The sequence below is a fragment of the Leptodactylus fuscus genome, unplaced genomic scaffold (assembly GCF_031893055.1).
Source record: "Leptodactylus fuscus isolate aLepFus1 unplaced genomic scaffold, aLepFus1.hap2 HAP2_SCAFFOLD_119, whole genome shotgun sequence".
NCBI classification, from domain to species: Eukaryota; Metazoa; Chordata; class Amphibia; order Anura; family Leptodactylidae; genus Leptodactylus; species Leptodactylus fuscus.
Genome location: NW_027440022.1, coordinates 249,332 through 276,231, shown reverse-complemented (window position 1 = coordinate 276,231; position 26,900 = coordinate 249,332). Strand labels below are relative to the sequence as shown.

The 26,900-nt window shown below is 49.9% G+C and overlaps 1 protein-coding gene across 1 annotated transcript in view; it reads left to right on the top strand.

Annotated features, from left to right (window-relative positions):
- Window positions 1-15,863: 15,863 nt before the first annotated feature.
- Window positions 15,864-26,900, top strand: part of LOC142186798 (atrial natriuretic peptide receptor 2-like) — a 175,444-nt gene continuing 164,407 nt past the window's right edge. The window contains 1 exon segment of the mRNA XM_075261369.1: window positions 15,864-16,751. Within this exon segment, the coding sequence (XP_075117470.1) occupies window positions 15,977-16,751 (775 nt within the window). The 5' untranslated portion in view covers window positions 15,864-15,976.

The window sequence follows — 26,900 nt, the reverse complement described above, 5'->3', positions numbered from 1 at the left end:
CTGAAGCCGCCTATTCTTTCCCAGGTAGGAGCTACTGAAAGATCCAGCACTATCGCTGCCGAATTACCTGAACCTTATAAGGAATGTAAAGATGTTTGTGACAAAAGGAATGCCGACCAGCTACCCCCTCACCGCACGTATGATTATCCTATTGAACTTTTACCCGGTGCATCCATACCTTATGGACGCATCTATCCACTTGCAGAGATGGAGCTGAAGGTCCTGGATGAGTACATCAAAGAAAATCTGGCCAAAGGCTTTATACGGCATTCCACTTCTCCGGCAGGAGCGCCTATAGTCTTTGTACCAAAGAAAGATGGCACATTACGTCCTTGTATTGACTACAGAGAACTAAATCAAATAACCGTTAAAAATCGTTATCCTCTTCCGCTTATTCCAGAGTTACTCGAGAGATTACGGTCAGCCAAGATCTTTACTAAGTTGGATCTACGAGGGGCATACAATCTTGTCCGTATACGACCTGGGGACGAGTGGAAGACAGCATTCCGAACACGCTACGGCCATTTTGAATCCCTTGTTATGCCTTTTGGACTTTGCAATGCCCCAGCAACTTTTCAACATTTTATTAATGATGTCTTCCGAGATCTGCTGGATCAATTTGTGGTGGCGTATTTGGATGACATATTAATATACTCTGAGAACCTTGAAGAACATCGTAAGCAGGTTACCATGGTTTTGAGCCGTCTAAGAGAGAACCAACTATATATTAAGCTGGAAAAATGTGAATTTGAAAAGACAGAAATTCCGTTTTTGGGGTACATCATTTCTACAGAAGGATTGCGCATGGACCCTAGTAAGATCCAAGCTATTTTAGACTGGCCTTCTCCCAAGAATGTCAAGGAGATCCAAAGATTTGTCGGCTTTGCAAACTTCTACCGCAAATTTATTAGGAATTTCTCAAAAGTTATTAGTCCGATAACAAAATTAACCCAGAAAGGGATTCCTTTTAAATGGTCTTCAAGTGCCGACGAAGCATTTAACCAATGAAAGAGACTTTTTACTTCTGCTCCGATCTTAGTTCATCCTAATCCAGACCTCCCATTTATAGTTGAAGTGGATGCTTCAGATTCAGCAGTAGGAGCAGTGTTGTCCCAAAGAGTTGGAGACAAACAGTTGCTTCATCCTTGTGCTTTTTTCTCCTGCCTGATGTCTCCTCCAGAAAGAAACTATGACATTGGGAATAAAGAATTACTTGCAATTAAGAAAGCATTCACAGAATGGAGGCATCTCCTTGAAGGAGCATCTCATGTGGTTCAGGTTCTTACAGATCACCGAAATCTAGAATTTATTCGATCAGCCAAGAGACTTTCTGGTACACGGGCTAGATGGTCTTTATTTTTTTCAAGATTTAATTTCATTATTTCCTACAGACCGGGATCCCGCAATGGAAAAGCAGACGCCCTATCCCGGATGTGTTCTGACATAACACAAGATGACACATCCGAAACCACCATCTTACCTGCTAAGAATTTTGTAGGGGCAATAATTTCCAAGGATATACTTCAGAAGATCAAAGAAGGTTATAATGGAGATTCCTTCCTTAATCATCCCCCCACAGATATTGATTTGGTGTTTAGAGATGGGGTTTGGACTCTTCATCAGTGTGTATATGTTCCTGAGACTACTCGATTGGAAATTCTGCGCCTTGTTCACGACTCTAAACCCGCAGGTCACATGGGAGTCGAAAAGACCAAAGAACTTTTGTCTCGCTCATTTTGGTGGCCTAAATATCCAGTGGATGTAAAGAAGTATGTTTCTTCCTGTCAAACCTGTGCTAGGAGTAAGACCCCTCGATCCTCACCAGTAGGATTACTTCAACCCCTTCCTATTCCATCTCGTCCTTGGGGTTCTGTTTCCATGGATTTTATTGTTGAACTACCATCTTCAAGAGATATGCATACAATTCTGGTAGTGGTAGACCGTCTGACCAAAATGGCTCATTTTATACCAACAAAGGGGGTACCCTCTGCTGAAGAGACTGCAGAATTAGTCATCCGAGAAGTTTTCCGCCTACATGGCATACCCGACAATGTAGTTTCTGACCGTGGGGTACAATTTACCTCAAAGTTCTGGAAGAGTTTTTGTGCCACTCTAGGAATTGAAGTAAACTTATCTTCTGCCTTTCATCCACAATCTAATGGGCAAACTGAGTGCACTAACCAAACCCTTGAACAGTATTTGCGGTGTTACACAAGTTATCTCCAGGATGACTGGGTTAATTTCCTTCCTACAGCGGAATTTGCTTATAACAACTCCCAGCATTCTTCTACATCTCAGAGTCCATTTTTTGCCAATATGGGTTTCCATCCTACATTCATTCCCAACCTTCCAATTTCTTCTTCAGTTCCTGCTGTCTCCGACAGACTGTCTACCCTGAAGCAAGTTCAAGAAAGATTGACAAACACTCTGCATGAAGCTCAAGATCGCTATAAGAAGACGGCTGATAGACATCGCAAGTCTTCTCCTTCCTTTGGTATAGGAGATAAGGTATGGCTCTCTACAAGGAATTTGAAGCTCAAGATACCTTCAGCCAAGCTAGGTCAGAAATTTATTGGACCATTTGAGATTGTGGCTCATATTAATCCTGTAGCGTTTCATTTAAAGCTCCCAGACTCTATGCGGATTCACCCTGTTTTTCATTCCTCTCTTCTCAAGCCTTTTGTGGAAAATCCATTCCCGGGACGTAACTTGCCTCCACCTGACCCAGTTATTGTTGAAGGAGAAGAGGAATATCTGGTAGAAGAGATTTTGGATTCTCGAATTCATCGAAATCGGTTACAGTACTTGATAAAGTGGCAAGGGTATGGTCCTGAAGACAATTCATGGGAACCCGTAAACAACATCCATGCTCTACAACTGGTAAGAGAATTTCATCAGCGCTATCCAGAAAAGCCAAGCCAAGTACCGTCCAGAGGACGCTCCTGGAGAAGGGAGAGTAATGTCACCAACTGAACTCACTGGGTCTTGAACCCATGACTTCCTGGCTATGTTCTGCGGCCTTAACCATAGTACTATTTGGAATCCTGTTTTGTTCTGTGCTTCACCTTGTCTGGTCTTTTCTGTTGGAGTAATTGGTTTATTAAGATCACCTGTTCTGTGGCCAATCACAGTTTAGCCCGTCCTATATAAACTCACAGCTTACTCCATCCTGTGCCTGATTATTCTGGCTGTCTGCTCTGTGTTGCCCTGAACCTCACCACTACCTTGCTGCTCCTGTGTACCGAACCTTGCTAACGCCTGACTACGATTGATCTGCTGCTCCTGTGTACCGAACTTTGCTAACGCCTGACTACGATTGATCTGCTCTTCCTGTGTACCGATCCCGGCAAACATCTGACCACGGTTTCTTCTACTTCTGAGGTACTTATCCTTCATTTATTACTATTTAAGTACTGTACCATTTGCCCCACCATTTGGACTCCAAATCTGATAACTAGCATCGTTACACCTTGACAAAAATTACAATGCAAAGTATGGGCAGGTGCAGTTCCCAAAACATCCACAAGATGGCGCATTAATAGACCCCCAGGTGTGCTGCTATGGTGAAATAGAAACACTGGTAAATATATAGAAGGAATGAAGGGGAAGAAATCTCTTTACCTTATATGCAAATGACCATACCATCTCAGTCTGCAAGGACTATTAAAGGGAATTGGACGAGCAGGAGTGGGACATTGCATACCACTTACTACTTAGGTTTTTTTTTTGGGGATACATCGAGCAGTATATCTCCTCTCCCTTCAGTATAGCTCTGAAAAGAGCTGTTGTTGTTCTCCTGTGGCCTACTCCGTCCTGTTCTATACTGTCCTACCACCACACGGCCTGACGTCTAATGCGGCCTGCTCTGTCCTGTTCTAACACCACACGGCCTGACGTCTCCTGTGGCCTGCTCTGTCCTGTTCTATACTGTCCTATCACCACACAGCCTGACATCTCCTGCGGCCTTCTCTGTCATGATCTATACTGTCCTACCACCACACGGCCTGACGTCTCCTGCGGCCTGCTCTGTCCTGTTCTATACTGTCCTACCACCACGTGGCCTGACGTCTCCTGTGGCCTGCTCTGTCCTGTTCTATACTGTCCTACCACCAAGCGGCCTGACCTCTCCTGCAGCCTTCTCCGTCCATTTCTATACTGTCCTACCACCACGCGGCCTGACCTCTCCTGCGGCCTGCTCTGTCCTGTTCTATACTGTCCTACCACCACAAGGCCTGACCTCTGCTACGGCCTTCTCTGTCATGATCTATACTGTCTACCTCCACGTGGCCTGACATCTCCTGTGGCCTGCTCCGTCCTGTTCTATACCGTCCTAGCACCACAAGGCCTGACGTCTCCTGTGGCCTGCTCTGTCCTGTTCTATACTGTCCTACCACCACGCGGCCTGACCTCTCCTGCGGCCTGCTCTGTCCTGTTCTATAGTGTCCTACCACCACGCGGCCTGACGTCTCCTGCAGCCTTCTCCGTCATGTTCTATACTGTCCTACCACCACATGGCCTGACATCTCATGCGGCCTGTTCTACACTGTCCTACCACCACAAGGCCTCACGTCTCCTGCGGCCTTCTCCGTCCTGTTTCACACTGTCCTACCACCACAAGGCCTGACGTCTCCTGCGGCCTGCTCTGTCCTGTTCTATACTGTCCTACCACCACAAGGCCTGACTTCTCCTGTGGCCTGTTCTGTACTGTTCTATACTGTCCTACCACCACACGGCCTGACCTCTCCTGCGGCCTGCTCTGTCCTGTTCTATACTGTCCTACCACCACGTGGCTTGACGTCTCCTGCGGCCTACTCTGTCCTGTTCTGTACTGTCCTACCACCACATGGCCTGACATCTCCTGCGGCCTGCTCTGTCCTGCTCTGTACTGTCCTACCACCACAAGGCCTGACGTCTCCTGCGACCTGCTCAGTCCTGTTCTATACTGTCCTACCACCACAAGGCCTGACGTCTCCTGCAGCCTGCTCTGTCCTGTTCTGTACTGTCCTACCACCACACGGCCTGACGTCTCCTGTGGCCTGCTCTGTCCTGTTTTATACTGTCTTAACACCACGCGGCCTGTTCTGTACTGTCCTACCACCACACGGCCTGACGTCTCCTGCGGCCTGCTCTGTACTGTCCTACCACCACAAGGCCTGACGTCTCCTGCAGCCTGCTCTGTCCTGTTCTATACTGTCCTACCACCACGCGGCCTGACGTCTCCTGCGGCCTGCTCTGTACTGTCCTACCACCACACTGCCTGACGTCTCCTGCAGCCTGCTCTGTCCTGTTCTGTACTGTCCTACCACCACACGGCCTGACGTCTCCTGTGGCCTGCTCTGTCCTGTTTTATACTGTCTTACCACCACGCGGCCTGTTCTGTACTGTCCTACCACCACACGGCCTGACGTCTCCTGCGGCCTGCTCTATACTGTCCTACCACCATGCGACCTGACCTCTCCTGTGGCCTGCTCCGTCCTATTCTATACTGTCTTACCATCACGCGGCCTGACGTCTCCTGTGGCCTGTTCTGTCCTGTTCTATACTGTCCTACCACCACGTGGCCTGACGTCTCCTGCGGCCTGCTCTGTACTGTCCTACCACCACACGGCCTGACGTCTCCTGTGGCCTGCTCTGTCCTGTTTTATACTGTCTTACCACCATGCGGCCTGTTCTGTACTGTCCTACCACCACACAGCCTGACGTCTCCTGCGGCCTGCTCTATACTGTCCTACCACCATGCGACCTGACCTCTCCTGTGGCCTGCTCCGTCTTATTCTATACTGTCCTACCATCACGCGGCCTGACCTCTCCTGCGGCCTGCTCTGTCCTGTTCTATACTGTCCTACCACCACAAGGCCTGACGTCTCCTGTGGCCTGCTCTGTCCTGTTCTATACTGTCCTACCACCACGCGGCCTGACCTCTCCTGCGGTCTGCTCTGTCCTGTTCTATACTGTCCTACCACCATGCGGCCTGACGTCTCCTGTGGCCTGCTCTGTCCTGTTCTGTACTGTCCTACCACCACACTGCCTGACGTCTCCTGCGGCCTGCTCTGTCCTGTTCTGTACTGTCCTACCACCACATGGCCTGACCTCTCCTGCGGCCTGCTCTGTCCTGTTCTGTACTGTCCTACCACCATGCGGCCTGACATCTCCTGCGGTCTGCTCTGACCTGCTCTGTCCTGTCCTACCACCACAAGGCCTGACGTCTCCTGTGGCCTGCTCTGTCCTGCTCTGTACTGTCCTACCACCACACTGCCTGTCCTCTCCTGTGGCCTGCTCTGTCCTGTTCTATACTGTCCTACCACCACAAGGCCTGACGTCTCCTGCGGCCTGCTCTGTCCTGCTCTGTACTGTCCTACCACCACACTGCCTGTCCTCTCCTGTGGCCTGCTCTGTCCTGTTCTATACTGTCCTACCACCACAAGGCCTGACGTCTCCTGCGGCCTGCTCTGTCCTGCTCTGTACTGTCCTACCACCACACTGCCTGACGTCTCCTGCGGCCTGCTCTGTCCTGCTCTGTCCTGTTCTATACTGTCCTACCACCACAAGGCCTGACGTCTCCTGTGTCCTGCTCTGTCCTGTTCTATACTGTCCTACCACCACGCGGCCTGACGTCTCCTGCGGCCTGCTCTGTCCTGCTCTGTCCTGTTCTATACTGTCCTACCACCACAAGGCCTGACGTCTCCTGTGTCCTGCTCTGTCCTGTTCTGTACTGTCCTACCACCACGCGGCCTGACGTCTCCTGCGGCCTGCTCTGTCCTGTTCTATACTGTGCTACCACCACAAGGCCTGACGTCTCCTGCGGCCTGCTCTGCACTGTCCTACCACCACGCGGCCTGACGTCTCCTGCGGCCTGACGTCTCCTGCGGCCTGACGTCTCCTGCGGCCTGACGTCTCCTGCGGCCTGACGTCTCCTGCGGCCTGCTCTGCACTGTCCTACCACCACGCGGCCTGACGTCTCCTGCGGCCTGCTCTGTACTGTCCTACCACCATGTGGCCTGACGTCTCCTGCGGCCTGCTCTGTCCTGTTCTATACTGTCCTACCACCACAAGGCCTGACGTCTCCTGTGTCCTGCTCTGTCCTGTTCTGTACTGTCCTACCACCACGCGGCCTGACGTCTCCTGCGGCCTGCTCTGTCCTGCTCTGTACTGTCCTACCACCACGCGGCCTGACGTCTCCTGTGTCCTGCTCTGTCCTGTTCTGTACTGTCCTACCACCACGCGGCCTGACGTCTCCTGCGGCCTGCTCTGTCCTGCTCTGTACTGTCCTACCACCACGCGGCCTGACGTCTCCTGTGGCCTGCTCTGTCCTGTTCTATACTGTGCTACCACCACAAGGCCTGACGTCTCCTGCGGCCTGCTCTGCACTGTCCTACCACCACGCGGCCTGACGTCTCCTGCGGCCTGACGTCTCCTGCGACCTGACGTCTCCTGCGGCCTGCTCTGCACTGTCCTACCACCACGCGGCCTGACGTCTCCTGCGGCCTGCTCTGTACTGTCCTACCACCATGCGGCCTGACGTCTCCTGCGGCCTGCTCTGTCCTGCTCTATACTGTCCTACCACCATGCGACCTGACCTCTCCTGCGGCCTGCTCTGTCCTGTTCTATACTGTCCTACCACCACAAGGCCTGACGTCTCCTGTGGCCTGCTCTGTCCTGTTCTATACTGTCCTACCACCACAAGGCCTGACGTCTCCTGTGGCCTGCTCTGTCCTGTTCTATACTGTCCTACCACCACAAGGCCTGACGTCTCCTGTGGCCTGCTCTGTCCTGTTCTATACTGTGCTACCACCACAAGGCCTGACGTCTCCTGCGGCCTGCTCTGCACTGTCCTACCACCACGCGGCCTGACGTCTCCTGCGGCCTGACGTCTCCTGCGGCCTGCTCTGCACTGTCCTACCACCACGCGGCCTGACGTCTCCTGCGGCCTGCTCTGTCCTGCTCTGTACTGTCCTACCACCACACTGCCTGACGTCTCCTGCGGCCTGCTCTGTCCTGTTCTATACTGTCCTACCACCACGCGGCCTGACGTCTCCTGCGGCCTGCTCTGTCCTGTTCTATACTCTGCTACCACCATGCGGCCTGACATTTCTTACTACTTTCCATCCTACAGAATCCCGATAAGACAAGCGTTGTCCATGAATGATTGCGCTGCCCCCACCTCACGACATGTCATTCAGCTATGTGATAGTAGGCCAGTATGGAGGGGCTGGAGGTGTCCGCTATGACCTGCCCCTCACTATTTGTGCCCATTAGATGGTCCCCGAGGGCCCGATGCTGGATGATATTTCTCACGCCTCCTCACATCGTCTTCTCTGCATTTACTTACTTTGAGTCCGAATTTTACTCCAGTTTTGTCACAATTAGGCCACACCCCTGGTTTCTAATAGCCACACCCACATGTCTAGTCAGTAGGAATCATTTCAGCTGGTCCTCGATGTGTCGGTCGGGTCCACAATAGTAAATCTGCCCTTGTGTCCTCCTCCTGGTCCGGTGGGTGTCGCTGGGAGTTACGTTATTCTGTCTATACTGTCCGGTTGGAGGTTACTTAAGACTTTGGGGCAACAAAACCTCTTGTACCCCATGTATGTCGGAGAGATTAGGCCGATGGGTCGATCCTGTTGTGTATTACATGTGAAGGATCCCAAGGGATCTACTTAGTGGTCAAACCATCTGTCACCTGCATTAATGGAATCTTCCATTGACCCCTCTGACCTTTCTCCTTCTGTCCTCTGGTCCCAAGACGCCTCCAGGTCAGAGATAGGAGATGGTGTAATCATCTGATGGAGGAGCAGTCCGGAGACTTCGTGTGGACACAACCCAGAAAGGGAGAATTTTTGGACTTTTAAATTTAAAAAATTTAAAATTTTAAAAATTTCTTTTAAATTTTGTTTGTTTTTAAAAACTATTTTCATATGAGAGAGGCCGAAACCCTGATAATGATAGAAAAGGGGTCTGGTCAGGGGTCTGTATTAGTTTAGGGGTCAGGTCTGGGGTCTGTATTAGTTTAGGGGTCCGGTCTGGGGTCTGTATTAGTTTAGGGGTCTGGTCTGGGGTCTGTATTAGTTTAGGGGTCTGGTCTGGGGTCTGTATTAGGTTAGGGGTCTGGTCTGGGGTCTGTATTAGTTTAGAGGTCTGGTCTGGGGTCTGTATTAGTTTAGGGGACTGGTCTGCGGTCTGTATTAGTTTAGGGGTCTGGTCTGGGGTCTGTATTAGTTTAGGGGTCTGGTCTGGGGTCTGTATTAGGGATCTGGTCTGGGGTCTGTATTAGTTTAGGGATCTGGTCTGGGGTCTGTATTAGGTTAGGGGTCTGGTCTGGGGTCTGTATTAGTTTAGGGGTCTGGTCTGGGGTCTGTATTAGTTTAGAGGTCTGGTCTGGGGTCTGTATTAGTTTAGGGGACTGGTCTGCGGTCTGTATTAGTTTAGGGGTCTGGTCTGGGGTCTGTATTAGTTTAGGGGTCTGGTCTGGGGTCTGTATTAGGGATCTGGTCTGGGGTCTGTATTAGTTTAGGGATCTGGTCTGGGGTCTGTATTAGGTTAGGGGTCTGGTCTGGGGTCTGTATTAGTTTAGGGGTCTGGTCTGGGGTCTGTATTAGTTTAGAGGTCTGGTCTGGGGTCTGTATTAGTTTAGGGGTCTGGTCTGCGGTCTGTATTAGTTTAGGGGTCTGGTCTGGGGTCTGTATTAGTTTAGGGGTCAGGTCTGGGGTCTGTATTAGTTTAGGGGTCAGGTCTGGGGTCTGTATTAGTTTAGAGGTCTGGTCTGGGGTCTGTATTAGTTTAGAGGTCTGGTCTGGGGTCTGTATTAGTTTAGAGGTCTGGTCTGGGGTCTGTATTAGTTTAGAGGTCTGGTCTGGGGTCTGTATTAGTTTAGAGGTCTGGTCTGGGGTCTGTATTAGTTTAGGGGTCTGTATTAGGTTAGGGGTCTGGTCTGGGGTCTGTATTAGTTTAGGGGTCCGGTCTGGGGTCTGTATTAGTTTAGGCGTCCGGTATGGGGTCTGTATTAGTTTAGGGGTCTGGTCTGGGGTCTGTATTAGTTTAGGGGTCTGGTCTGGGGTCTGTCTTAGTTTAGGGGTCTGGTCTGGGGTCTGTATTAGTTTAGAGGTCTGGTCTGGGGTCTGTATTAGTTTAGGGGTCTGTATTAGGTTAGGGGTCTGGTCTGGGGTCTGTATTAGGTTAGGGGTCCGGTCTGCGGTCTGTATTAGTTTAGGGGTCCGGTCTGGGGTCTGTATTAGTTTAGAGGTCTGGTCTGGGGTCTGTATTAGTTTAGGGGTCTGGTCTGGGGTCTGTATTAGTTTAGGGGTCTGGTCTGGGGTCTGTATTAGTTTAGAGATCTTGTCTGGGGTCTGTATTAGTTTAGGGGTCTGGTCTGGGGTCTGTATTAGTTTAGGGGTCTGGTCTGGGGTCTGTATTAGTTTAGAGATCTGGTCTGGGGTCTGTATTAGTTTAGGGCTCAGGGGTCTGTATTAGTTTAGGGGTCCGGTCTGGGGTCTGTATTAGTTTAGGGGTCTGGTCTGGGGTCTGTATTAGGTTAGGGGTCCGGTCTGGGGTCTGTATTAGTTTAGGGGTCAGGGGTCTGTATTAGTTTAGGGGTCCGGTCTGGGGTTTGTATTAGTTTAGGGGTCTGGTCTGGGGTCTGTATTAGGTTAGGGGTCCGGTCTGGGGTCTGTATTAGTTTAGGGGTCAGGGGTCTGTATTAGTTTAGGGGTCCGGTCTGGGGTCTGTATTAGGTTAGGGGTCCGGTCTGGGGTCTGTATTAGTTTAGGGGTCAGGGGTCTGTATTAGTTTAGGGGTCCGGTCTGGGGTCTGTATTAGTTTAGGGGTCTGGTCTGGGGTCTGTATTAGGTTAGGGGTCCGGTCTGGGGTCTGTATTAGTTTAGGGGTCAGGGGTCTGTATTAGTTTAGGGGTCCGGTCTGGGGTCTGTATTAGTTTAGAGGTCCGGTCTGGGGTTTGTATTAGTTTAGAGGTCCGGTCTGGGGTCTGTATTAGTTTAGAGGTCTGGTCTGGGGTCTGTATTAGTTTAGAGGTCTGGTCTGGGGTCTGTATTAGTTTAGGGGTCTGGGTTCTGTATTAGTTTAGGGGTCTGGTCTGTGGTCTGTATTAGTTTAGGGGTCAGGTCTGGGGTCTGTATTAGTTTAGGGGTCTGGTCTGTGGTCTGTATTAGGTTAGGGGTCTGGTCTGGGGTCTGTATTAGGGTTCGGTCTGGGGTCTGTATTAGTTTAGGGGTCTGGGTTCTGTATTAGTTTAGGGGTCTGGTCTGGGGTCTGTATTAGTTTAGGGGTCTGGTCTGGGGTCTGTATTAGTTTAGGGGTCTGGTCTGGGGTCTGTATTAGTTTAGGGGTCTGGTCTGGGGTCTGTATTAGTTTAGGGGTCTGGTCTGGGGTCTGTATTAGTTTAGGGGTCTGGGTTCTGTATTAGTTTAGGGGTCTGGTCTGTGGTCTGTATTAGTTTAGGGGTCTGGTCTGGGGTCTGTATTAGGTTAGGGGTCTGGTCTGGGGTCTGTATTAGGTTAGGGGTCCGGTCTGGGGTCTGTATTAGTTTAGAGGTCTGGTCTGGGGTCTGTATTAGTTTAGGGGTCTGGTCTGGGGTCTGTATTAGTTTAGAGGTCTGGTCTGGGGTCTGTATTAGTTTAGAGGTCTGGTCTGGGGTCTGTATTAGTTTAGAGGTCTGGTCTGGGGTCTGTATTAGTTTAGAGGTCTGGTCTGGGGTCTGTATTAGTTTAGGGGTCCGGTCTGGGGTCTGTATTAGTTTAGGCGTCCGGTCTGGGGTCTGTATTAGTTTAGGGGTCTGGTCTGGGGTCTGTATTAGTTTAGGGGTCTGGTCTGGGGTCTGTCTTAGTTTAGGGGTCTGGTCTGGGGTCTGTATTAGTTTAGGGGTCTGTATTAGGTTAGGGGTCTGGTCTGGGGTCTGTATTAGGTTAGGGGTCCGGTCTGCGGTCTGTATTAGTTTAGGGGTCCGGTCTGGGGTCTGTATTAGTTTAGGGGTCTGCGGTCTGTATTAGTTTAGGGGTCTGGTCTGGGGTCTGTATTAGTTTAGGGGTCTGGTCTGGGGTCTGTATTAGTTTAGGGGTCTGTATTAGTTTATTGGTCTGTATTAGTTTAGGGGTCTGGTCTGGGGTCTGTATTAGTTTAGGGGTCTGGTCTGGGGTCTGTATTAGTTTAGGGGTCTGGTCTGGGGTCTGTATTAGTTTAGGGGTCTGGTCTGGGGTCTGTATTAGTTTAGGGGTCTGGTCTGGGGTCTGTATTAGTTTAGAGGTCTGGTCTGGGGTCTGTATTAGTTTAGGGGTCCGGTCTGGGGTCTGTATTAGGTTAGGGGTCTGGTCTGGGGTCTGTATTAGGTTAGGGGTCCGGTCTGCGGTCTGTATTAGTTTAGGGGTCCGGTCTGGGGTCTGTATTAGTTTAGGGGTCTGGTCTGGGGTCTGTATTAGTTTAGAGGTCTGGTCTGGGGTCTGTATTAGGGATCTGGTCTGGGGTCTGTATTAGTTTAGGGGTCTGGTCTGGGGTCTGTATTAGTTTAGAGGTCTGGTCTGGGGTCTGTATTAGTTTAGGGGTCTGTATTAGTTTAGGGGTCTGGGGTCTGTATTAGTTTAGGGGTCTGGTCTGGTATCTGTATTAGTTTAGGGGTCTGGGGTCTGCTCCAGTAAGATAAGATAAGATAATCCTGTAATAGTGGCACAGTGCGGATACTCAGTATGTTACAGCAGCCTAGTAATACAGATACAGGATAATACACAGGAATATAATACAGGACACACAGACTGAGGAGAGAAGATATACTAGGAGTCCATAGCAGCTAGGTAACAGAGAAGAAAGATGGAAGATGTCATAGTCATTTAGTTCTCTGTGCAGAGTGTCTTCGCTTGGTCTGATGTAGATTATACAGCCTGCTCGCGGTTGGAAGGAAGGACTTGCGATAGCTCCGTCTCACACTTGGGGTGAAGCAGACGGTCACTTACACTGCTGCCAAGTCCCATCAGGGTCCCATACATGGGGTGGGATTTGTTCTCCCGCATGGAGGTCACCACGGACAGTGTCCTTCTGTCACCCACCACCTGCAGTGGGCCCAGAGGGGCCCCCCAGGACAGAGCTGGCCCTCCTGATCAGCGTGACAAGTCTATTTCTGTCCCTGGCTGGTATACAGCGCCCCCAGCAGGCCACACCGAAAAAGATGGCTGAGGCAACCACAGAGTTGAAGAAGGCCCTAAGAAGTGTCCCCTGGACTCCGAAGGCCCTAAGAAGTGTCCCCTGGACCCCCGGCCCTAAGAAGTGTCCCCTGGACCCCCGGCCCTAAGAAGTGGCCCCTGGACTCTGAAGGCTCTAAGAAGTGTCCCCTGGACTCCCGGCCCTCGGCCTCCTGAGCAGGTAGAGTCTGCTGTGGCCCTTTCTGTGCAGCGCCTCCAGGTGATCGGCCCAGTCTAGTTTATTATTGAGGAGCACGCCCAGGTACTTATAAGTCCTGACTATCTCAATACATGTTCCTTGGATCTCCACCGGGGTCGGAGCACTTCTCCGCTTACTAAAGTCCACCACCATCTCCTTGGTCTTCCCAGCATTAACCCTGAGCTGGTTCTGCTGACACCAGTCCACACAGTCCCGATTTAAGTCTCTGTATTCCCTATCGTCGCCATCAGTGATAAGGCCGACTATAGCAGAGACATCGGAGGACTTCTGTAAGTAACAGCTGGAGGAGTTGTGCCTAAAGTCAGCCGTGTACAGTGTGAGCAGGGGCGAGAGCTGGAGCTTGTGGTGCCCCCGTACTACAGATCACAGTGTCAGACACACAGTCCCGGGCTCTCACATACTGAGGGCGGGGTGTCAGGTAGTCTAGGACCAGTAGGACAGGTGATGGTCCCTCCACCAAGGTCCAGCTTCTCCCTCAGTAGTCCCGGGCTCTCACATACTGAGGGCGGGGTGTCAGCTAGTCTAGGATCCAGTAGGACCGGTGATGGTCCCTCCACCAAGGTCCAGCTTCTCCCTCAGTAGTCCCGGGCTCTCACATACTGAGGGCGGGGTGTCAGCTAGTCTAGGATCCAGTAGGACAGGTGATGGTCCCTCCACCAAGGTCCAGCTTCTCCCTCAGTAGTCCTGGGCTCTCACATACTGAGGGCGGGGTGTCAGCTAGTCTAGGATCCAGTAGGACAGGTGATGGTCCCTCCACCAAGGTCCAGCTTCTCCCTCAGTAGTCCCGGGCTCTCACATACTGAGGGCGGGGTGTCAGCTAGTCTAGGATCCAGTAGGACCGGTGATGGTCCCTCCACCAAGGTCCAGCTTCTCCCTCAGTAGTCCTGGGCTCTCACATACTGAGGGCGGGGTGTCAGCTAGTCTAGGATCCAGTAGGACCGGTGATGGTCCCTCCACCAAGGTCCAGCTTCTCCCTCAGTAGTCCCGGGCTCTCACATACTGAGGGCGGGGTGTCAGCTAGTCTAGGATCCAGTAGGACCGGTGATGGTCCCTCCACCAAGGTCCAGCTTCTCCCTCAGTAGTCCCGGGCTCTCACATACTGAGGGCGGGGTGTCAGCTAGTCTAGGATCCAGTAGGACCGGTGATGGTCCCTCCACCAAGGTGCAGCTTCTCCCTCAGTAGTCCTGGGCTCTCACATACTGAGGGCGGGGTGTCAGGTAGTCTAGGATCCAGTAGGACAGGTGATGGTCCCTCCACCAAGGTGCAGCTTCTCCCTCAGTAGTCCCGGGCTCTCACATACTGAGGGCGGGGTGTCAGCTAGTCTAGGATCCAGTAGGACAGGTGATGGTCCCTCCACCAAGGTCCAGCATTAAGTTTGCAATGTTTGGGGCATGTCTTATATAGGTGGGGTAAATTCCGTTTCTCCGTGGTGATGTCTGGTCATTAATTCCCCCTGCCCCCCCATATTCGGCAGCCTGTTTTCTGCCCTCCCCCCCCCCCCCCCATTTTCGGCAGCCTGTTTTCTGCCCCCTCCCTCGGCCCACCTGCTCTGCTTTCGGCCATATTACTTCTCCCCAGGACACTGTAGTGACCACCATCGGCCTGCAGGGGGCAGCATTATACTTCGCAGTGTGTGCTCCTAGGCTGCGGCAATGGGATTGCTAACATGAAGGTTGAGTGCCTGGCCGGGATCACAGGGGGTGCGGAGGTCGTCGCCGTCACCCCTGGGCCCTGGGGCCACACGAGACTCCTCTGTTAGCACATGGTGTGCGGCTCCGGTTACAGATTTTGTATTTGGGCGCTTCAGGTCATGCCTGAGCCTGACACACATGGTCACTATATGGCGGTGTCATGTTCAGCACAGACATGTCTGGGGCCTTGTATAGCTGGGGGTCTGCGTGCGGGGGGGTGATTAGGGTATATATGTATCCAGATACAGGCCATAGCTATCAGTGTGTGAACAGGTCCCTGTATCCGTGCGGGGTAGGCCTCCTCTGACAACCGCTCTGTGCTATGGCAGGTTGTCAGTGTCTCTCATTCTCGGTGTCTCTTGTAGACTTGAGGTTGTCAGGAGACTCTGCTAGCCGTCAGTATACGGCTGGGAAGCCATTGCAGTGACATATTTTGGAGGTCTGGTCGGATGCACATAGCTGAGATCTCTGCGGTGACAGATGGCGACACATGGACCACGGCCCAGACGTGGCTGTGACCTCATGCAGCACCTACAGATTCTATAGGGCCAGCCTCGGCGGATGAGCACACGGCTCCGGATTCCAACAACAACATATAGAGATTAGGAGATCTGTTTTTAGGCTGTTACGAAGCTGCAGATAACGTTACAGGGCTGGGGCTGCGGTGGCGTTGGACGGCCTGCAGGGGGAGTCGTGCCCCTCTCCTTGGGCTTGTGGTATGACATCTGGATGAGAGGTGAGGGGGGGGGGGGGGGGTTGTGAAGTAGGAGGAGAGTTGTCTTCTAGCGGTGGGATAGCCGTGTTGTGTAGTCCTGTCTGCCCAGGGGAGGCCCAGCCTGACGTTCCCCTTTGGGTGTGAAGGTTATGGCCCATGTACATACGTGACTATGAGACGCCACAGGGACGACCTGCCCATTGAGGTGATGATGCCCATGTTGGAGGGCAGCCCCACACTCAGGCTCACCTCTGTGGCTACCGTGCTCTTCTTTCTTCTCTTGTCCTTCTGTCCACTGCCTACGAACCAGAACCCGTCTAACAACCGGACGTTGACATTGGCTGTGGTTCTACCCGAAAGCAACCTGCGATATGCCTGGTCATGGCCTCGTGTGTCTCCTGCGCTGCGCATGGCGGTGGAAAAAGCACAGAATGAACTTCAGCTGCTACCTGGGTACCACATCAAAACCGTCTTTGCCAATTCCGAGCTTGACGGGGCCTGCTCGGAGTATGTGGCTCCACTCAAGGCTGTTGACCTAAAGCTCTACCACAACCCAGATGTGCTCTTTGGTCCAGGGTGTGTGTACCCCGCTGCCACGGTCGCCCGCTTTGCTGCTCACTGGCGCCTCCCACTTATAACTGCTGGTGCTTTGGCCTTTGGATTTAAACCAGATGATGATCAATACAACACGACGGTGAGGACCGGCCCGACGGCAAACAAGCTTGGAGAGTTTGTCTCCCATCTACACGACCATTTCAACTGGAGCTCTCGAGCAGCCCTTGTTTATCATGATGTGAAGAAGGACGACCGGCCGCATTACTTCATCATCGAGGGGGTCTTCTGGGCTCTGGACAAAGAGTTCAGCAATTTAACTGTGCGATACCAGATGTATCCAGAGGATGATGATGTGGCCAGTGTCATACAGTTCATTCAGAGCAATGGTCGTGGTAAGTCTAACCCCTCCAAGAACCCCCAGGTCTCTCCAAAGATCGGAGTCACTTCATAGGTTTCAGGATTAATTGTATCTATAGGGCCAGAATTATTATATGTATGGTGTCCTGGGCTACGGAGGGTCATCTTGTGGTCCATCTAGATAATCTGGTACTAGTCCTGGGCTATAGAGGGTCATCTTGTGGTGCATCTAGATAATCTGGTCCTAGTCCTGGGCTACGGAGGGTCATCTTGTGGTCCATCTAGATAATCTGGTACTAGTCCTGGTCTATGGAGGGTCATCTTGTGGTCCATCTAGATAATCTGGTACTAGTCCTGGGCTATAGAGGGTCATCTTGTGGTGCATCTAGATAATCTGGTCCTAGTCCTGGGCTACGGAGGGTCATCTTGTGGTGTATCTAGATAATCTGGTACCAGTCCTGGTCTATGGAGGGTCATCTTGTGGTGCATCTAGATAATCTGGTACTAGTCCTGGGCTATGGAGGGTCATCTTGTGCATCTAGATAATCTGGTACTAGTCCTGGTCTATGGAGGGTCATCTTGTGGTGTATCTAGATAATCTGGTACTAGTCTTGGTCTATAGAGGGTCATGTTGTGGTGCATCTAGATAATCTGGTACTAGTCCTGGGCTACGGAGGGTCATCTTGTGGTGTATCTAGATCATCTGCTACTAGTCCTGGGCTATGGAGGGTCATCTTGTGGTGTATCTAGATAATCTGGTCCTAGTCCTGGTCTATAGAGGGTCATCTTGTGGTGTATCTACATAATCTGGTCCTAGTCCTGGTCTATAGAGGGTCATCTTGTGGTCCATCTAGATAATCTTGTACTAGTCCTGGGCTATGGAGGGTCATCTTGTGGTGCATCTAGATAATCTGGTACTAGTCCTGGGCTATGGAGGGTCATCTTGTGGTGTATCTAGATAATATGGTACTAGTCCTGGGCTATGGAGGGTCATCTTGTGGTGTATCTAGATAATCTGGTACTAGTCCTGGGCTATGGAGGGTCATCTTGTGGTGTATCTAGATAATCTGGTCCTAGTCCTGGTCTATAGAGGGTCATCTTGTGGTGTATCTAGATAATCTGGTCCTAGTCCTGGTCTATAGAGGGTCATCTTGTGGTGTATCTACATAATCTGGTCCTAGTCCTGGTCTATAGAGGGTCATCTTGTGGTGTATCTAGATAATCTGGTACTAGTCCTGGGCTATGGAGGGTCATCTTGTGGTGTATCTAGATAATCTGGTCCTAGTCCTGGTCTATAGAGGGTCATCTTGTGGTGTATCTACATAATCTGGTCCTAGTCCTGGTCTATAGAGGGTCATCTTGTGGTGCATCTAGATAATCTGGTACTAGTCCTGGGCTATGGAGGGTCATCTTGTGGTGTATCTAGATAATCTGGTACTAGTCCTGGGCTATGGAGGGTCATCTTGTGGTGTATCTAGATAATCTGGTACTAGTCCTGGGCTATGGAGGGTCATCTTGTGGTGTATCTAGATAATCTGGTACTAGTCTTGGTCTATGGAGGGTCATCTTGTGGTGCATCTAGATAATCTGGTACTAGTCCTGGGCTATGGAGGGTCATCTTGTGGTGCATCTAGATAATCTGGTACTAGTCCTGGTCTATAGAGGGTCATCTTGTGGTGTATCTAGATAATCTGGTACCAGTCATAATGTATGGAGTCCTGGTCTACGGAGGGTCATTTTGTGGTGCATCTAGATAATCTGGTACTAGTCCTGGACTATGGAGGGTCATCTTGTGGTGCATCTAGATAATCTGCTAATAGTCCTTGGCTATGGAGGGTCATCTTGTGGTGCATCTAGATAATCTGTTACTAGTCCTGGACTATGGACGGTCATCTTGTGGTGTATCTAGATAATCTGGTATCAGTCATAATGTATGGAGTCCTGGTCTACGGAGGTTCATCTTGTGGTGCATCTAGATAATCTGGAACTAGTCCTGGGCTATGGAGGGTCATCTTGTGGTTCATCTAGATAATCTGGTACCAGTCCTGGTCTATGGAGGGTCATCTTGTGGTGCATCTAGATAATCTGGTACTAGTCCTGGGCTATGGAGGGTCATCTTGTGCATCTAGATAATCTGGTACTAGTCCTGGTCTATGGAGGGTCATCTTGTGGTGTATCTAGATAATCTGGTACTAGTCTTGGTCTATAGAGGGTCATGTTGTGGTGCATCTAGATAATCTGGTACTAGTCCTGGGCTACGGAGGGTCATCTTGTGGTGTATCTAGATCATCTGCTACTAGTCCTGGGCTATGGAGGGTCATCTTGTGGTGTATCTAGATAATCTGGTCCTAGTCCTGGTCTATAGAGGGTCATCTTGTGGTGTATCTACATAATCTGGTCCTAGTCCTGGTCTATAGAGGGTCATCTTGTGGTCCATCTAGATAATCTTGTACTAGTCCTGGGCTATGGAGGGTCATCTTGTGGTGCATCTAGATAATCTGGTACTAGTCCTGGGCTATGGAGGGTCATCTTGTGGTGTATCTAGATAATATGGTACTAGTCCTGGGCTATGGAGGGTCATCTTGTGGTGCATCTAGATAATTTGGTACTAGTCCTGGGCTATGGAGGGTCATCTTGTGGTGTATCTAGATAATCTGGTCCTAGTCCTGGTCTATAGAGGGTCATCTTGTGGTGTATCTACATAATCTGGTCCTAGTCCTGGTCTATAGAGGGTCATCTTGTGGTGCATCTAGATAATCTGGTACTAGTCCTGGGCTATGGAGGGTCATCTTGTGGTGTATCTAGATAATCTGGTCCTAGTCCTGGTCTATAGAGGGTCATCTTGTGGTGTATCTAGATAATCTGGTCCTAGTCCTGGTCTATAGAGGGTCATCTTGTGGTGTATCTACATAATCTGGTCCTAGTCCTGGTCTATAGAGGGTCATCTTGTGGTGTATCTAGATAATCTGGTACTAGTCCTGGGCTATGGAGGGTCATCTTGTGGTGTATCTAGATAATCTGGTCCTAGTCCTGGTCTATACAGGGTCATCTTGTGGTGTATCTACATAATCTGGTCCTAGTCCTGGTCTATAGAGGGTCATCTTGTGGTGCATCTAGATAATCTGGTACTAGTCCTGGGCTATGGAGGGTCATCTTGTGGTGTATCTAGATAATCTGGTACTAGTCCTGGGCTATGGAGGGTCATCTTGTGGTGTATCTAGATAATCTGGTACTAGTCCTGGGCTATGGAGGGTCATCTTGTGGTGTATCTAGATAATCTGGTACTAGTCCTGGGCTATGGAGGGTCATCTTGTGGTGTATCTAGATAATCTGGTACTAGTCTTGGTCTATGGAGGGTCATCTTGTGGTGCATCTAGATAATCTGGTACTAGTCCTGGGCTATGGAGGGTCATCTTGTGGTGCATCTAGATAATCTGGTACTAGTCCTGGTCTATAGAGGGTCATCTTGTGGTGTATCTAGATAATCTGGTACCAGTCATAATGTATGGAGTCCTGGTCTACGGAGGGTCATTTTGTGGTGCATCTAGATAATCTGGTACTAGTCCTGGACTATGGAGGGTCATCTTGTGGTGCATCTAGATAATCTGCTAATAGTCCTTGGCTATGGAGGGTCATCTTGTGGTGCATCTAGATAATCTGTTACTAGTCCTGGACTATGGACGGTCATCTTGTGGTGTATCTAGATAATCTGGTATCAGTCATAATGTATGGAGTCCTGGTCTACGGAGGTTCATCTTGTGGTGCATCTAGATAATCTGGAACTAGTCCTGGGCTATGGAGGGTCATCTTGTGGTTCATCTAGATAATTTGGTACTAGTCCTGGGCTATGGAGGGTTATCTTGTGGTTCATCTAGATAATCTGGTACTAGTCCTGGTCTATGGAGGGTCATCTTGTGGTTCATCTAGATAATTTGGTACTAGTCCTGGGCTATGGAGGGTTATCTTGTGGTTCATCTAGATAATCTGGTACTAGTCCTGGTCTATGGAGGGTCATCTTGTGGTGCATCTAGATAATCTGGAACTAGTCCTGGGCTATAGAGGGTCATCTTGTGGTTCATCTAGATAATTTGGTACTAGTCCTGGGCTATGGAGGGTTATCTTGTGGTTCATCTAGATAATCTGGTACTAGTCCTGGTCTATGGAGGGTCATCTTGTGGTGCATCTAGATAATCTAGTCCTAGTCCTGGGCTATGGAGGGTCATCTTGTGGTGCATCTAGATAATCTGGTACTAGTCCTGGTCTATAGAGGGTCATCTTGTGGTGTATCTAGATAATCTGGTACTAGTCCTGGTCTATAGAGGGTCATCTTGTGGTGCATCTAGATAATCTGGTACTAGTCCTGGGCTATGGAGGGTCATCTTGTGGTGCATCTAGATAATCTGGTACTAGTCCTGGGCTATGGAGGGTCATCTTGTGGTGCATCTAGATAATCTGGTACTAGTCTTGGTCTATAGAGGGTCATGTTGTGGTGCATCTAGATAATCTGGTACTAGTCCTGGGCTACGGAGGGTCATCTTGTGGTGTATCTAGATCATCTGCTACTAGTCCTGGGCTATGGAGGGTCATCTTGTGGTGTATCTAGATAATCTGGTCCTAGTCCTGGTCTATAGAGGGTCATCTTGTGGTGTATCTACATAATCTGGTCCTAGTCCTGGTCTATAGAGGGTCATCTTGTGGTCCATCTAGATAATCTTGTACTAGTCCTGGGCTATGGAGGGTCATCTTGTGGTGCATCTAGATAATCTGGTACTAGTCCTGGGCTATGGAGGGTCATCTTGTGGTGTATCTAGATAATATGGTACTAGTCCTGGGCTATGGAGGGTCATCTTGTGGTGTATCTAGATAATCTGGTACTAGTCCTGGGCTATGGAGGGTCATCTTGTGGTGTATCTAGATAATCTGGTCCTAGTCCTGGTCTATAGAGGGTCATCTTGTGGTGTATCTACATAATCTGGTCCTAGTCCTGGTCTATAGAGGGTCATCTTGTGGTGCATCTAGATAATCTGGTACTAGTCCTGGGCTATGGAGGGTCATCTTGTGGTGTATCTAGATAATCTGGTCCTAGTCCTGGTCTATAGAGGGTCATCTTGTGGTGTATCTAGATAATCTGGTCCTAGTCCTGGTCTATAGAGGGTCATCTTGTGGTGTATCTACATAATCTGGTCCTAGTCCTGGTCTATAGAGGGTCATCTTGTGGTGTATCTAGATAATCTGGTACTAGTCCTGGGCTATGGAGGGTCATCTTGTGGTGTATCTAGATAATCTGGTCCTAGTCCTGGTCTATAGAGGGTCATCTTGTGGTGTATCTACATAATCTGGTCCTAGTCCTGGTCTATAGAGGGTCATCTTGTGGTGCATCTAGATAATCTGGTACTAGTCCTGGGCTACGGAGGGTCATCTTGTGGTGCATCTAGATAATCTGGTACTAGTCCTGGGCTATGGAGGGTCATCTTGTGGTGTATCTAGATAATATGGTACTAGTCCTGGTCTATAGAGGGTCATCTTGTGGTGTATCTACATAATCTGGTCCTAGTCCTGGTCTATAGAGGGTCATCTTGTGGTGCATCTAGATAATCTGGTACTAGTCCTGGGCTATGGAGGGTCATCTTGTGGTGCATCTAGATAATCTGGTACTAGTCCTGGGCTATGGAGGGTCATCTTGTGGTGTATCTAGATAATATGGTACTAGTCCTGGGCTATGGAGGGTCATCTTGTGGTGTATCTAGATAATCTGGTACTAGTCCTGGGCTATGGAGGGTCATCTTGTGGTGTATCTAGATAATCTGGTACTAGTCCTGGGCTATGGAGGGTCATCTTGTGGTGTATCTAGATAATCTGGTACTAGTCCTGGGCTATGGAGGGTCATCTTGTGGTGTATCTAGATCATCTGCTACTAGTCTTGGTCTATGGAGGGTCATCTTGTGGTGCATCTAGATAATCTGGTACTAGTCCTGGGCTATGGAGGGTCATCTTGTGGTGTATCTAGATAATCTGGTACCAGTCATAATGTATGGAGTCCTGGTCTACGGAGGGTCATTTTGTGGTGCATCTAGATAATCTGGTACTAGTCCTGGACTATGGAGGGTCATCTTGTGGTGCATCTAGATAATCTGCTAATAGTCCTTGGCTATGGAGGGTCATCTTGTGGTGCATCTAGATAATCTGTTACTAGTCCTGGACTATGGACGGTCATCTTGTGGTGTATCTAGATAATCTGGTATCAGTCATAATGTATGGAGTCCTGGTCTACGGAGGTTCATCTTGTGGTGCATCTAGATAATCTGGAACTAGTCCTGGGCTATGGAGGGTCATCTTGTGGTTCATCTAGATAATTTGGTACTAGTCCTGGGCTATGGAGGGTTATCTTGTGGTTCATCTAGATAATCTGGTACTAGTCCTGGTCTATGGAGGGTCATCTTGTGGTTCATCTAGATAATTTGGTACTAGTCCTGGGCTATGGAGGGTTATCTTGTGGTTCATCTAGATAATCTGGTACTAGTCCTGGTCTATGGAGGGTCATCTTGTGGTGCATCTAGATAATCTGGAACTAGTCCTGGGCTATAGAGGGTCATCTTGTGGTTCATCTAGATAATTTGGTACTAGTCCTGGGCTATGGAGGGTTATCTTGTGGTTCATCTAGATAATCTGGTACTAGTCCTGGTCTATGGAGGGTCATCTTGTGGTGCATCTAGATAATCTAGTCCTAGTCCTGGGCTATGGAGGGTCATCTTGTGGTGCATCTAGATAATCTGGTACTAGTCCTGGTCTATAGAGGGTCATCTTGTGGTGTATCTAGATAATCTGGTACTAGTCCTGGTCTATAGAGGGTCATCTTGTGGTGCATCTAGATAATCTGGTACTAGTCCTGGGCTATGGAGGGTCATCTTGTGGTGCATCTAGATAATCTGGTACTAGTCCTGGTCTATAGAGGGTCATCTTGTGGTGCATCTAGATAATCTGGTACTAGTCCTGGGCTATGGAGGGTCATCTTGTGGTGCATCTAGATAATCTGGTCATAGTCCTGGTCTATAGAGGGTCATCTTGTGGTGCATCTAGATAATCTGGTACTAGTCCTGGGCTATGGAGGGTCATCTTGTGGTGCATCTAGATAATCTGGTACTAGTCCTGGTCTATAGAGGGTCATCTTGTGGTGCATCTAGATAATCTGGTACTAGTCCTGGTCTATAGAGGGTCATCTTGTGGTGTATCTAGATAATCTGCTACTAGTCCTGGGCTATGGAGGGTCATCTTGTGGTGTATCTACATAATCTGGTACTAGTCCTGGTCTATGGAGGGTCATCATGTGATGTTTGTGGACAATCTGGTTCCTGTTATGTTGTAGACATTACAATGATTAGGCACCACCAACACTCTATGGAAGTTATTGTAGGTGGAAGACTCCTTTAATCCAAAATGATATGCATTTCCCTTTTGGCATGATGAAGATGTCAGTCAGTGGAGAAGAGTCTATCCAATGGTCTCCCTGGATGGTACGATTCCTCCTGCAATACCTATCACCCCCACTTTTTGCTCTGCATGTTGGATTGATGGAGTCTTCTACCTACTAGAGATGGGTGAACTGGATCATAATGTTTCAGATGGACAGAGCGGCGGGTACAGGTGGCACGACTGTCACTCCTAACACCTCTGCAAATCACAGTAAGAATGATGGAGGGCAACAGCAACACAACCTGGGGTCTGCCCAGCACTCGCTCCTCAGGCTTCTTGGACTTCCTGAGACATTACATCTGACAGCGACGCCATGACTTTGAGTCGGGGTTCTGGGCATTGCTCCTTCTAAGGGAAGTTTGTAATAGATTTCCTTCATACAATCTATTAGGCTGCTCTTTACTTGCTCAGTCTGTTTGTTTACATCGAGTCTTATCCATATTCCCCTCACAGGCAGAAGTCTATGGAGAGGGGAGGCTGCCTATTGATTTATTGCCTTCTTCTGTGCAGTGGGAGACTCCTACCTTGAAACATAAGAGTTTTAGAAGGGTCCCCGCCCTCAGAGTAGCAGGGTATAGCAGCTGAAGCTATTTGGGTGTCTTTTCCAGCAGTCTCCCCTCCCCCTCCCCTCTCCATAGACTGATATATAAAACGTAACGCGGCTTCTTTCTTATCTGAGAGCTATTACACAGTTCTATTTACCCCGACTAGTCAGAGTTAGGATTTAATTTATTGAGCGCTCCTTCTGCTCTCTCACTGATCTCTCATCTTCATTGGCACCTGAAACATATTCCTCCCGGTCCAAGTCTTCCTGTTCTTGATGAGTCAGATCAGAATAGTCAGTGTTTGAATGTGTAAGAGTTGGAAGACCTGACAGTAGATGGTAGAGGTGGCAAAGGAAGGGGGTACTGGTTATGGTGGTGGCAGGGGAAGGAGATACTGGTTATGGTGGTAGCAGGGAAAGGGGATACTGGTTATGGTGGTGGCAGGGGAAGGGGATACTGGTTATGGTGCTTGCAGGGGAAGGGGATACTGGTTATGGTGGTGGCAGGGGAAGGGGATACTGGTTATGGTGCTGGCAGGGGAAGGGGGTACTGGTTATGGTGGTGGCAGGGGAAGGGGATACTGGTTATGGCGCTGGCAGGGAAAGGGGATACTGGTTATGGCGCTGGCAGGGGAAGGGGATACTGGTTATGGTGGTGGCAGGGGAAGGGGATACTGGTTATGGTGGTGGAAGGGGATACTGGTTATGGTGGTGGAAGGGGATACTGGTTATGGTGCTGGCAGGGGAAGGGGATACTGGTTATGGTGGTGGCAGGGGAAGGGGATGCTGGTTATGGCGCTGGCAGGGGAAGGGGATACTGGTTATGGTGGTAGCAGGGAAAGGGGATACTGGTTATGGCGCTGGCAGGGGAAGGGGATACTGGTTATGGTGCTTGCAGGGGAAGGGGATACTGGTTATGGTGGTGGCAGGGGAAGGAGATACTGGTTATGGCGCTGGCAGGGGAAGGGGATACTGGTTATGGTGGTGGCAGGGGAAGGGGATACTGGTTATGGCGCTGGCAGGGGAAGAGGATGCTGGTTATGGTGCTGGCAGGGGAAGGGGGTACTGGTTATGGTGGTGGCAGGGGAAGGAGATACTGGTTATGGTGGTGGCAGGGGAAGGGGATACTGGTTATGGTGGTGGCAGGGGAAGGGGATACTGGTTATGGTGGTGGCAGGGGGTACTGGTTATGGTGCTGGCAGGGGAAGGGGATACTGGTTATGGTGCTGGCAGGGGAAGGGGATACTGGTTATGGTGGTGGCAGGGGAAGGGGATACTGGTTATGGCGCTGGCAGGGGAAGGGGATACTGGTTATGGTGGTGGCAGGGGAAGGGGATACTGGTTATGGCGCTGGCAGGGGCACTTGGGGAAATCTAAATATGTGAATGAAGAGAAGGTGGAATAATCCCTGGGCCAGGAGAGACTGAAAATAGTGACAGGGACAATGATGCTGAAGATGATTGTGTTGCAGACAAGACTTGGTTCGGGTTGCAATAGGATGACTTAAGGAAGGAAGAATTGGCAGTTTCAGGCAAAGTGACCAAGACTGTCTTATTCCTTCTCACCAAGATCTTCCTTGTGGCTCGGCCACATACACATGAACACCATACTGGAGAAGGTGACCCATGGCGAAGCCCCTTGATACTTGCAGGCTTCATTGCTGAACTGGTGAATTGGTGTGTATCATTGGTGTGAAGCAGATGGGTGAGTATTGGATCACTGCCCGGACTGAGGGTCTTCAGTGCTGTCTGGTGGTCTTGTAAAGCCTCGAAGGACCAAACTGTGCCCCTCAAATACGGAAAAACGTACTATGACCACAATGAATCGGGCATGGAGGGTTGTCACTTGCATCGGGGTGAGGTCACCGAATAGTCATGTCACCATCCACCTGTATCCTCCTCTTCCATTTACTGTACTGCTGCGAATGCTAAATATCTACAAGCAGCTGAATAAGGTCCACCATGTTCTGTTCTGGATTGTACTGCCACTGATGTTACCAAAAGCCCCGACAAACAGCTGCTGCCAGGTTAGGACACCCCCTATCTAATATTCAGGACCTCTGTTCTGGAAAGGTTCTCAGGATTTAAGTCCAGGAATTCCCTTTAACATCTAGAATATATAAAAGGGCCACACAAAAATATGACTGAGAAAAAAGAGGGGCGCAGTCCGA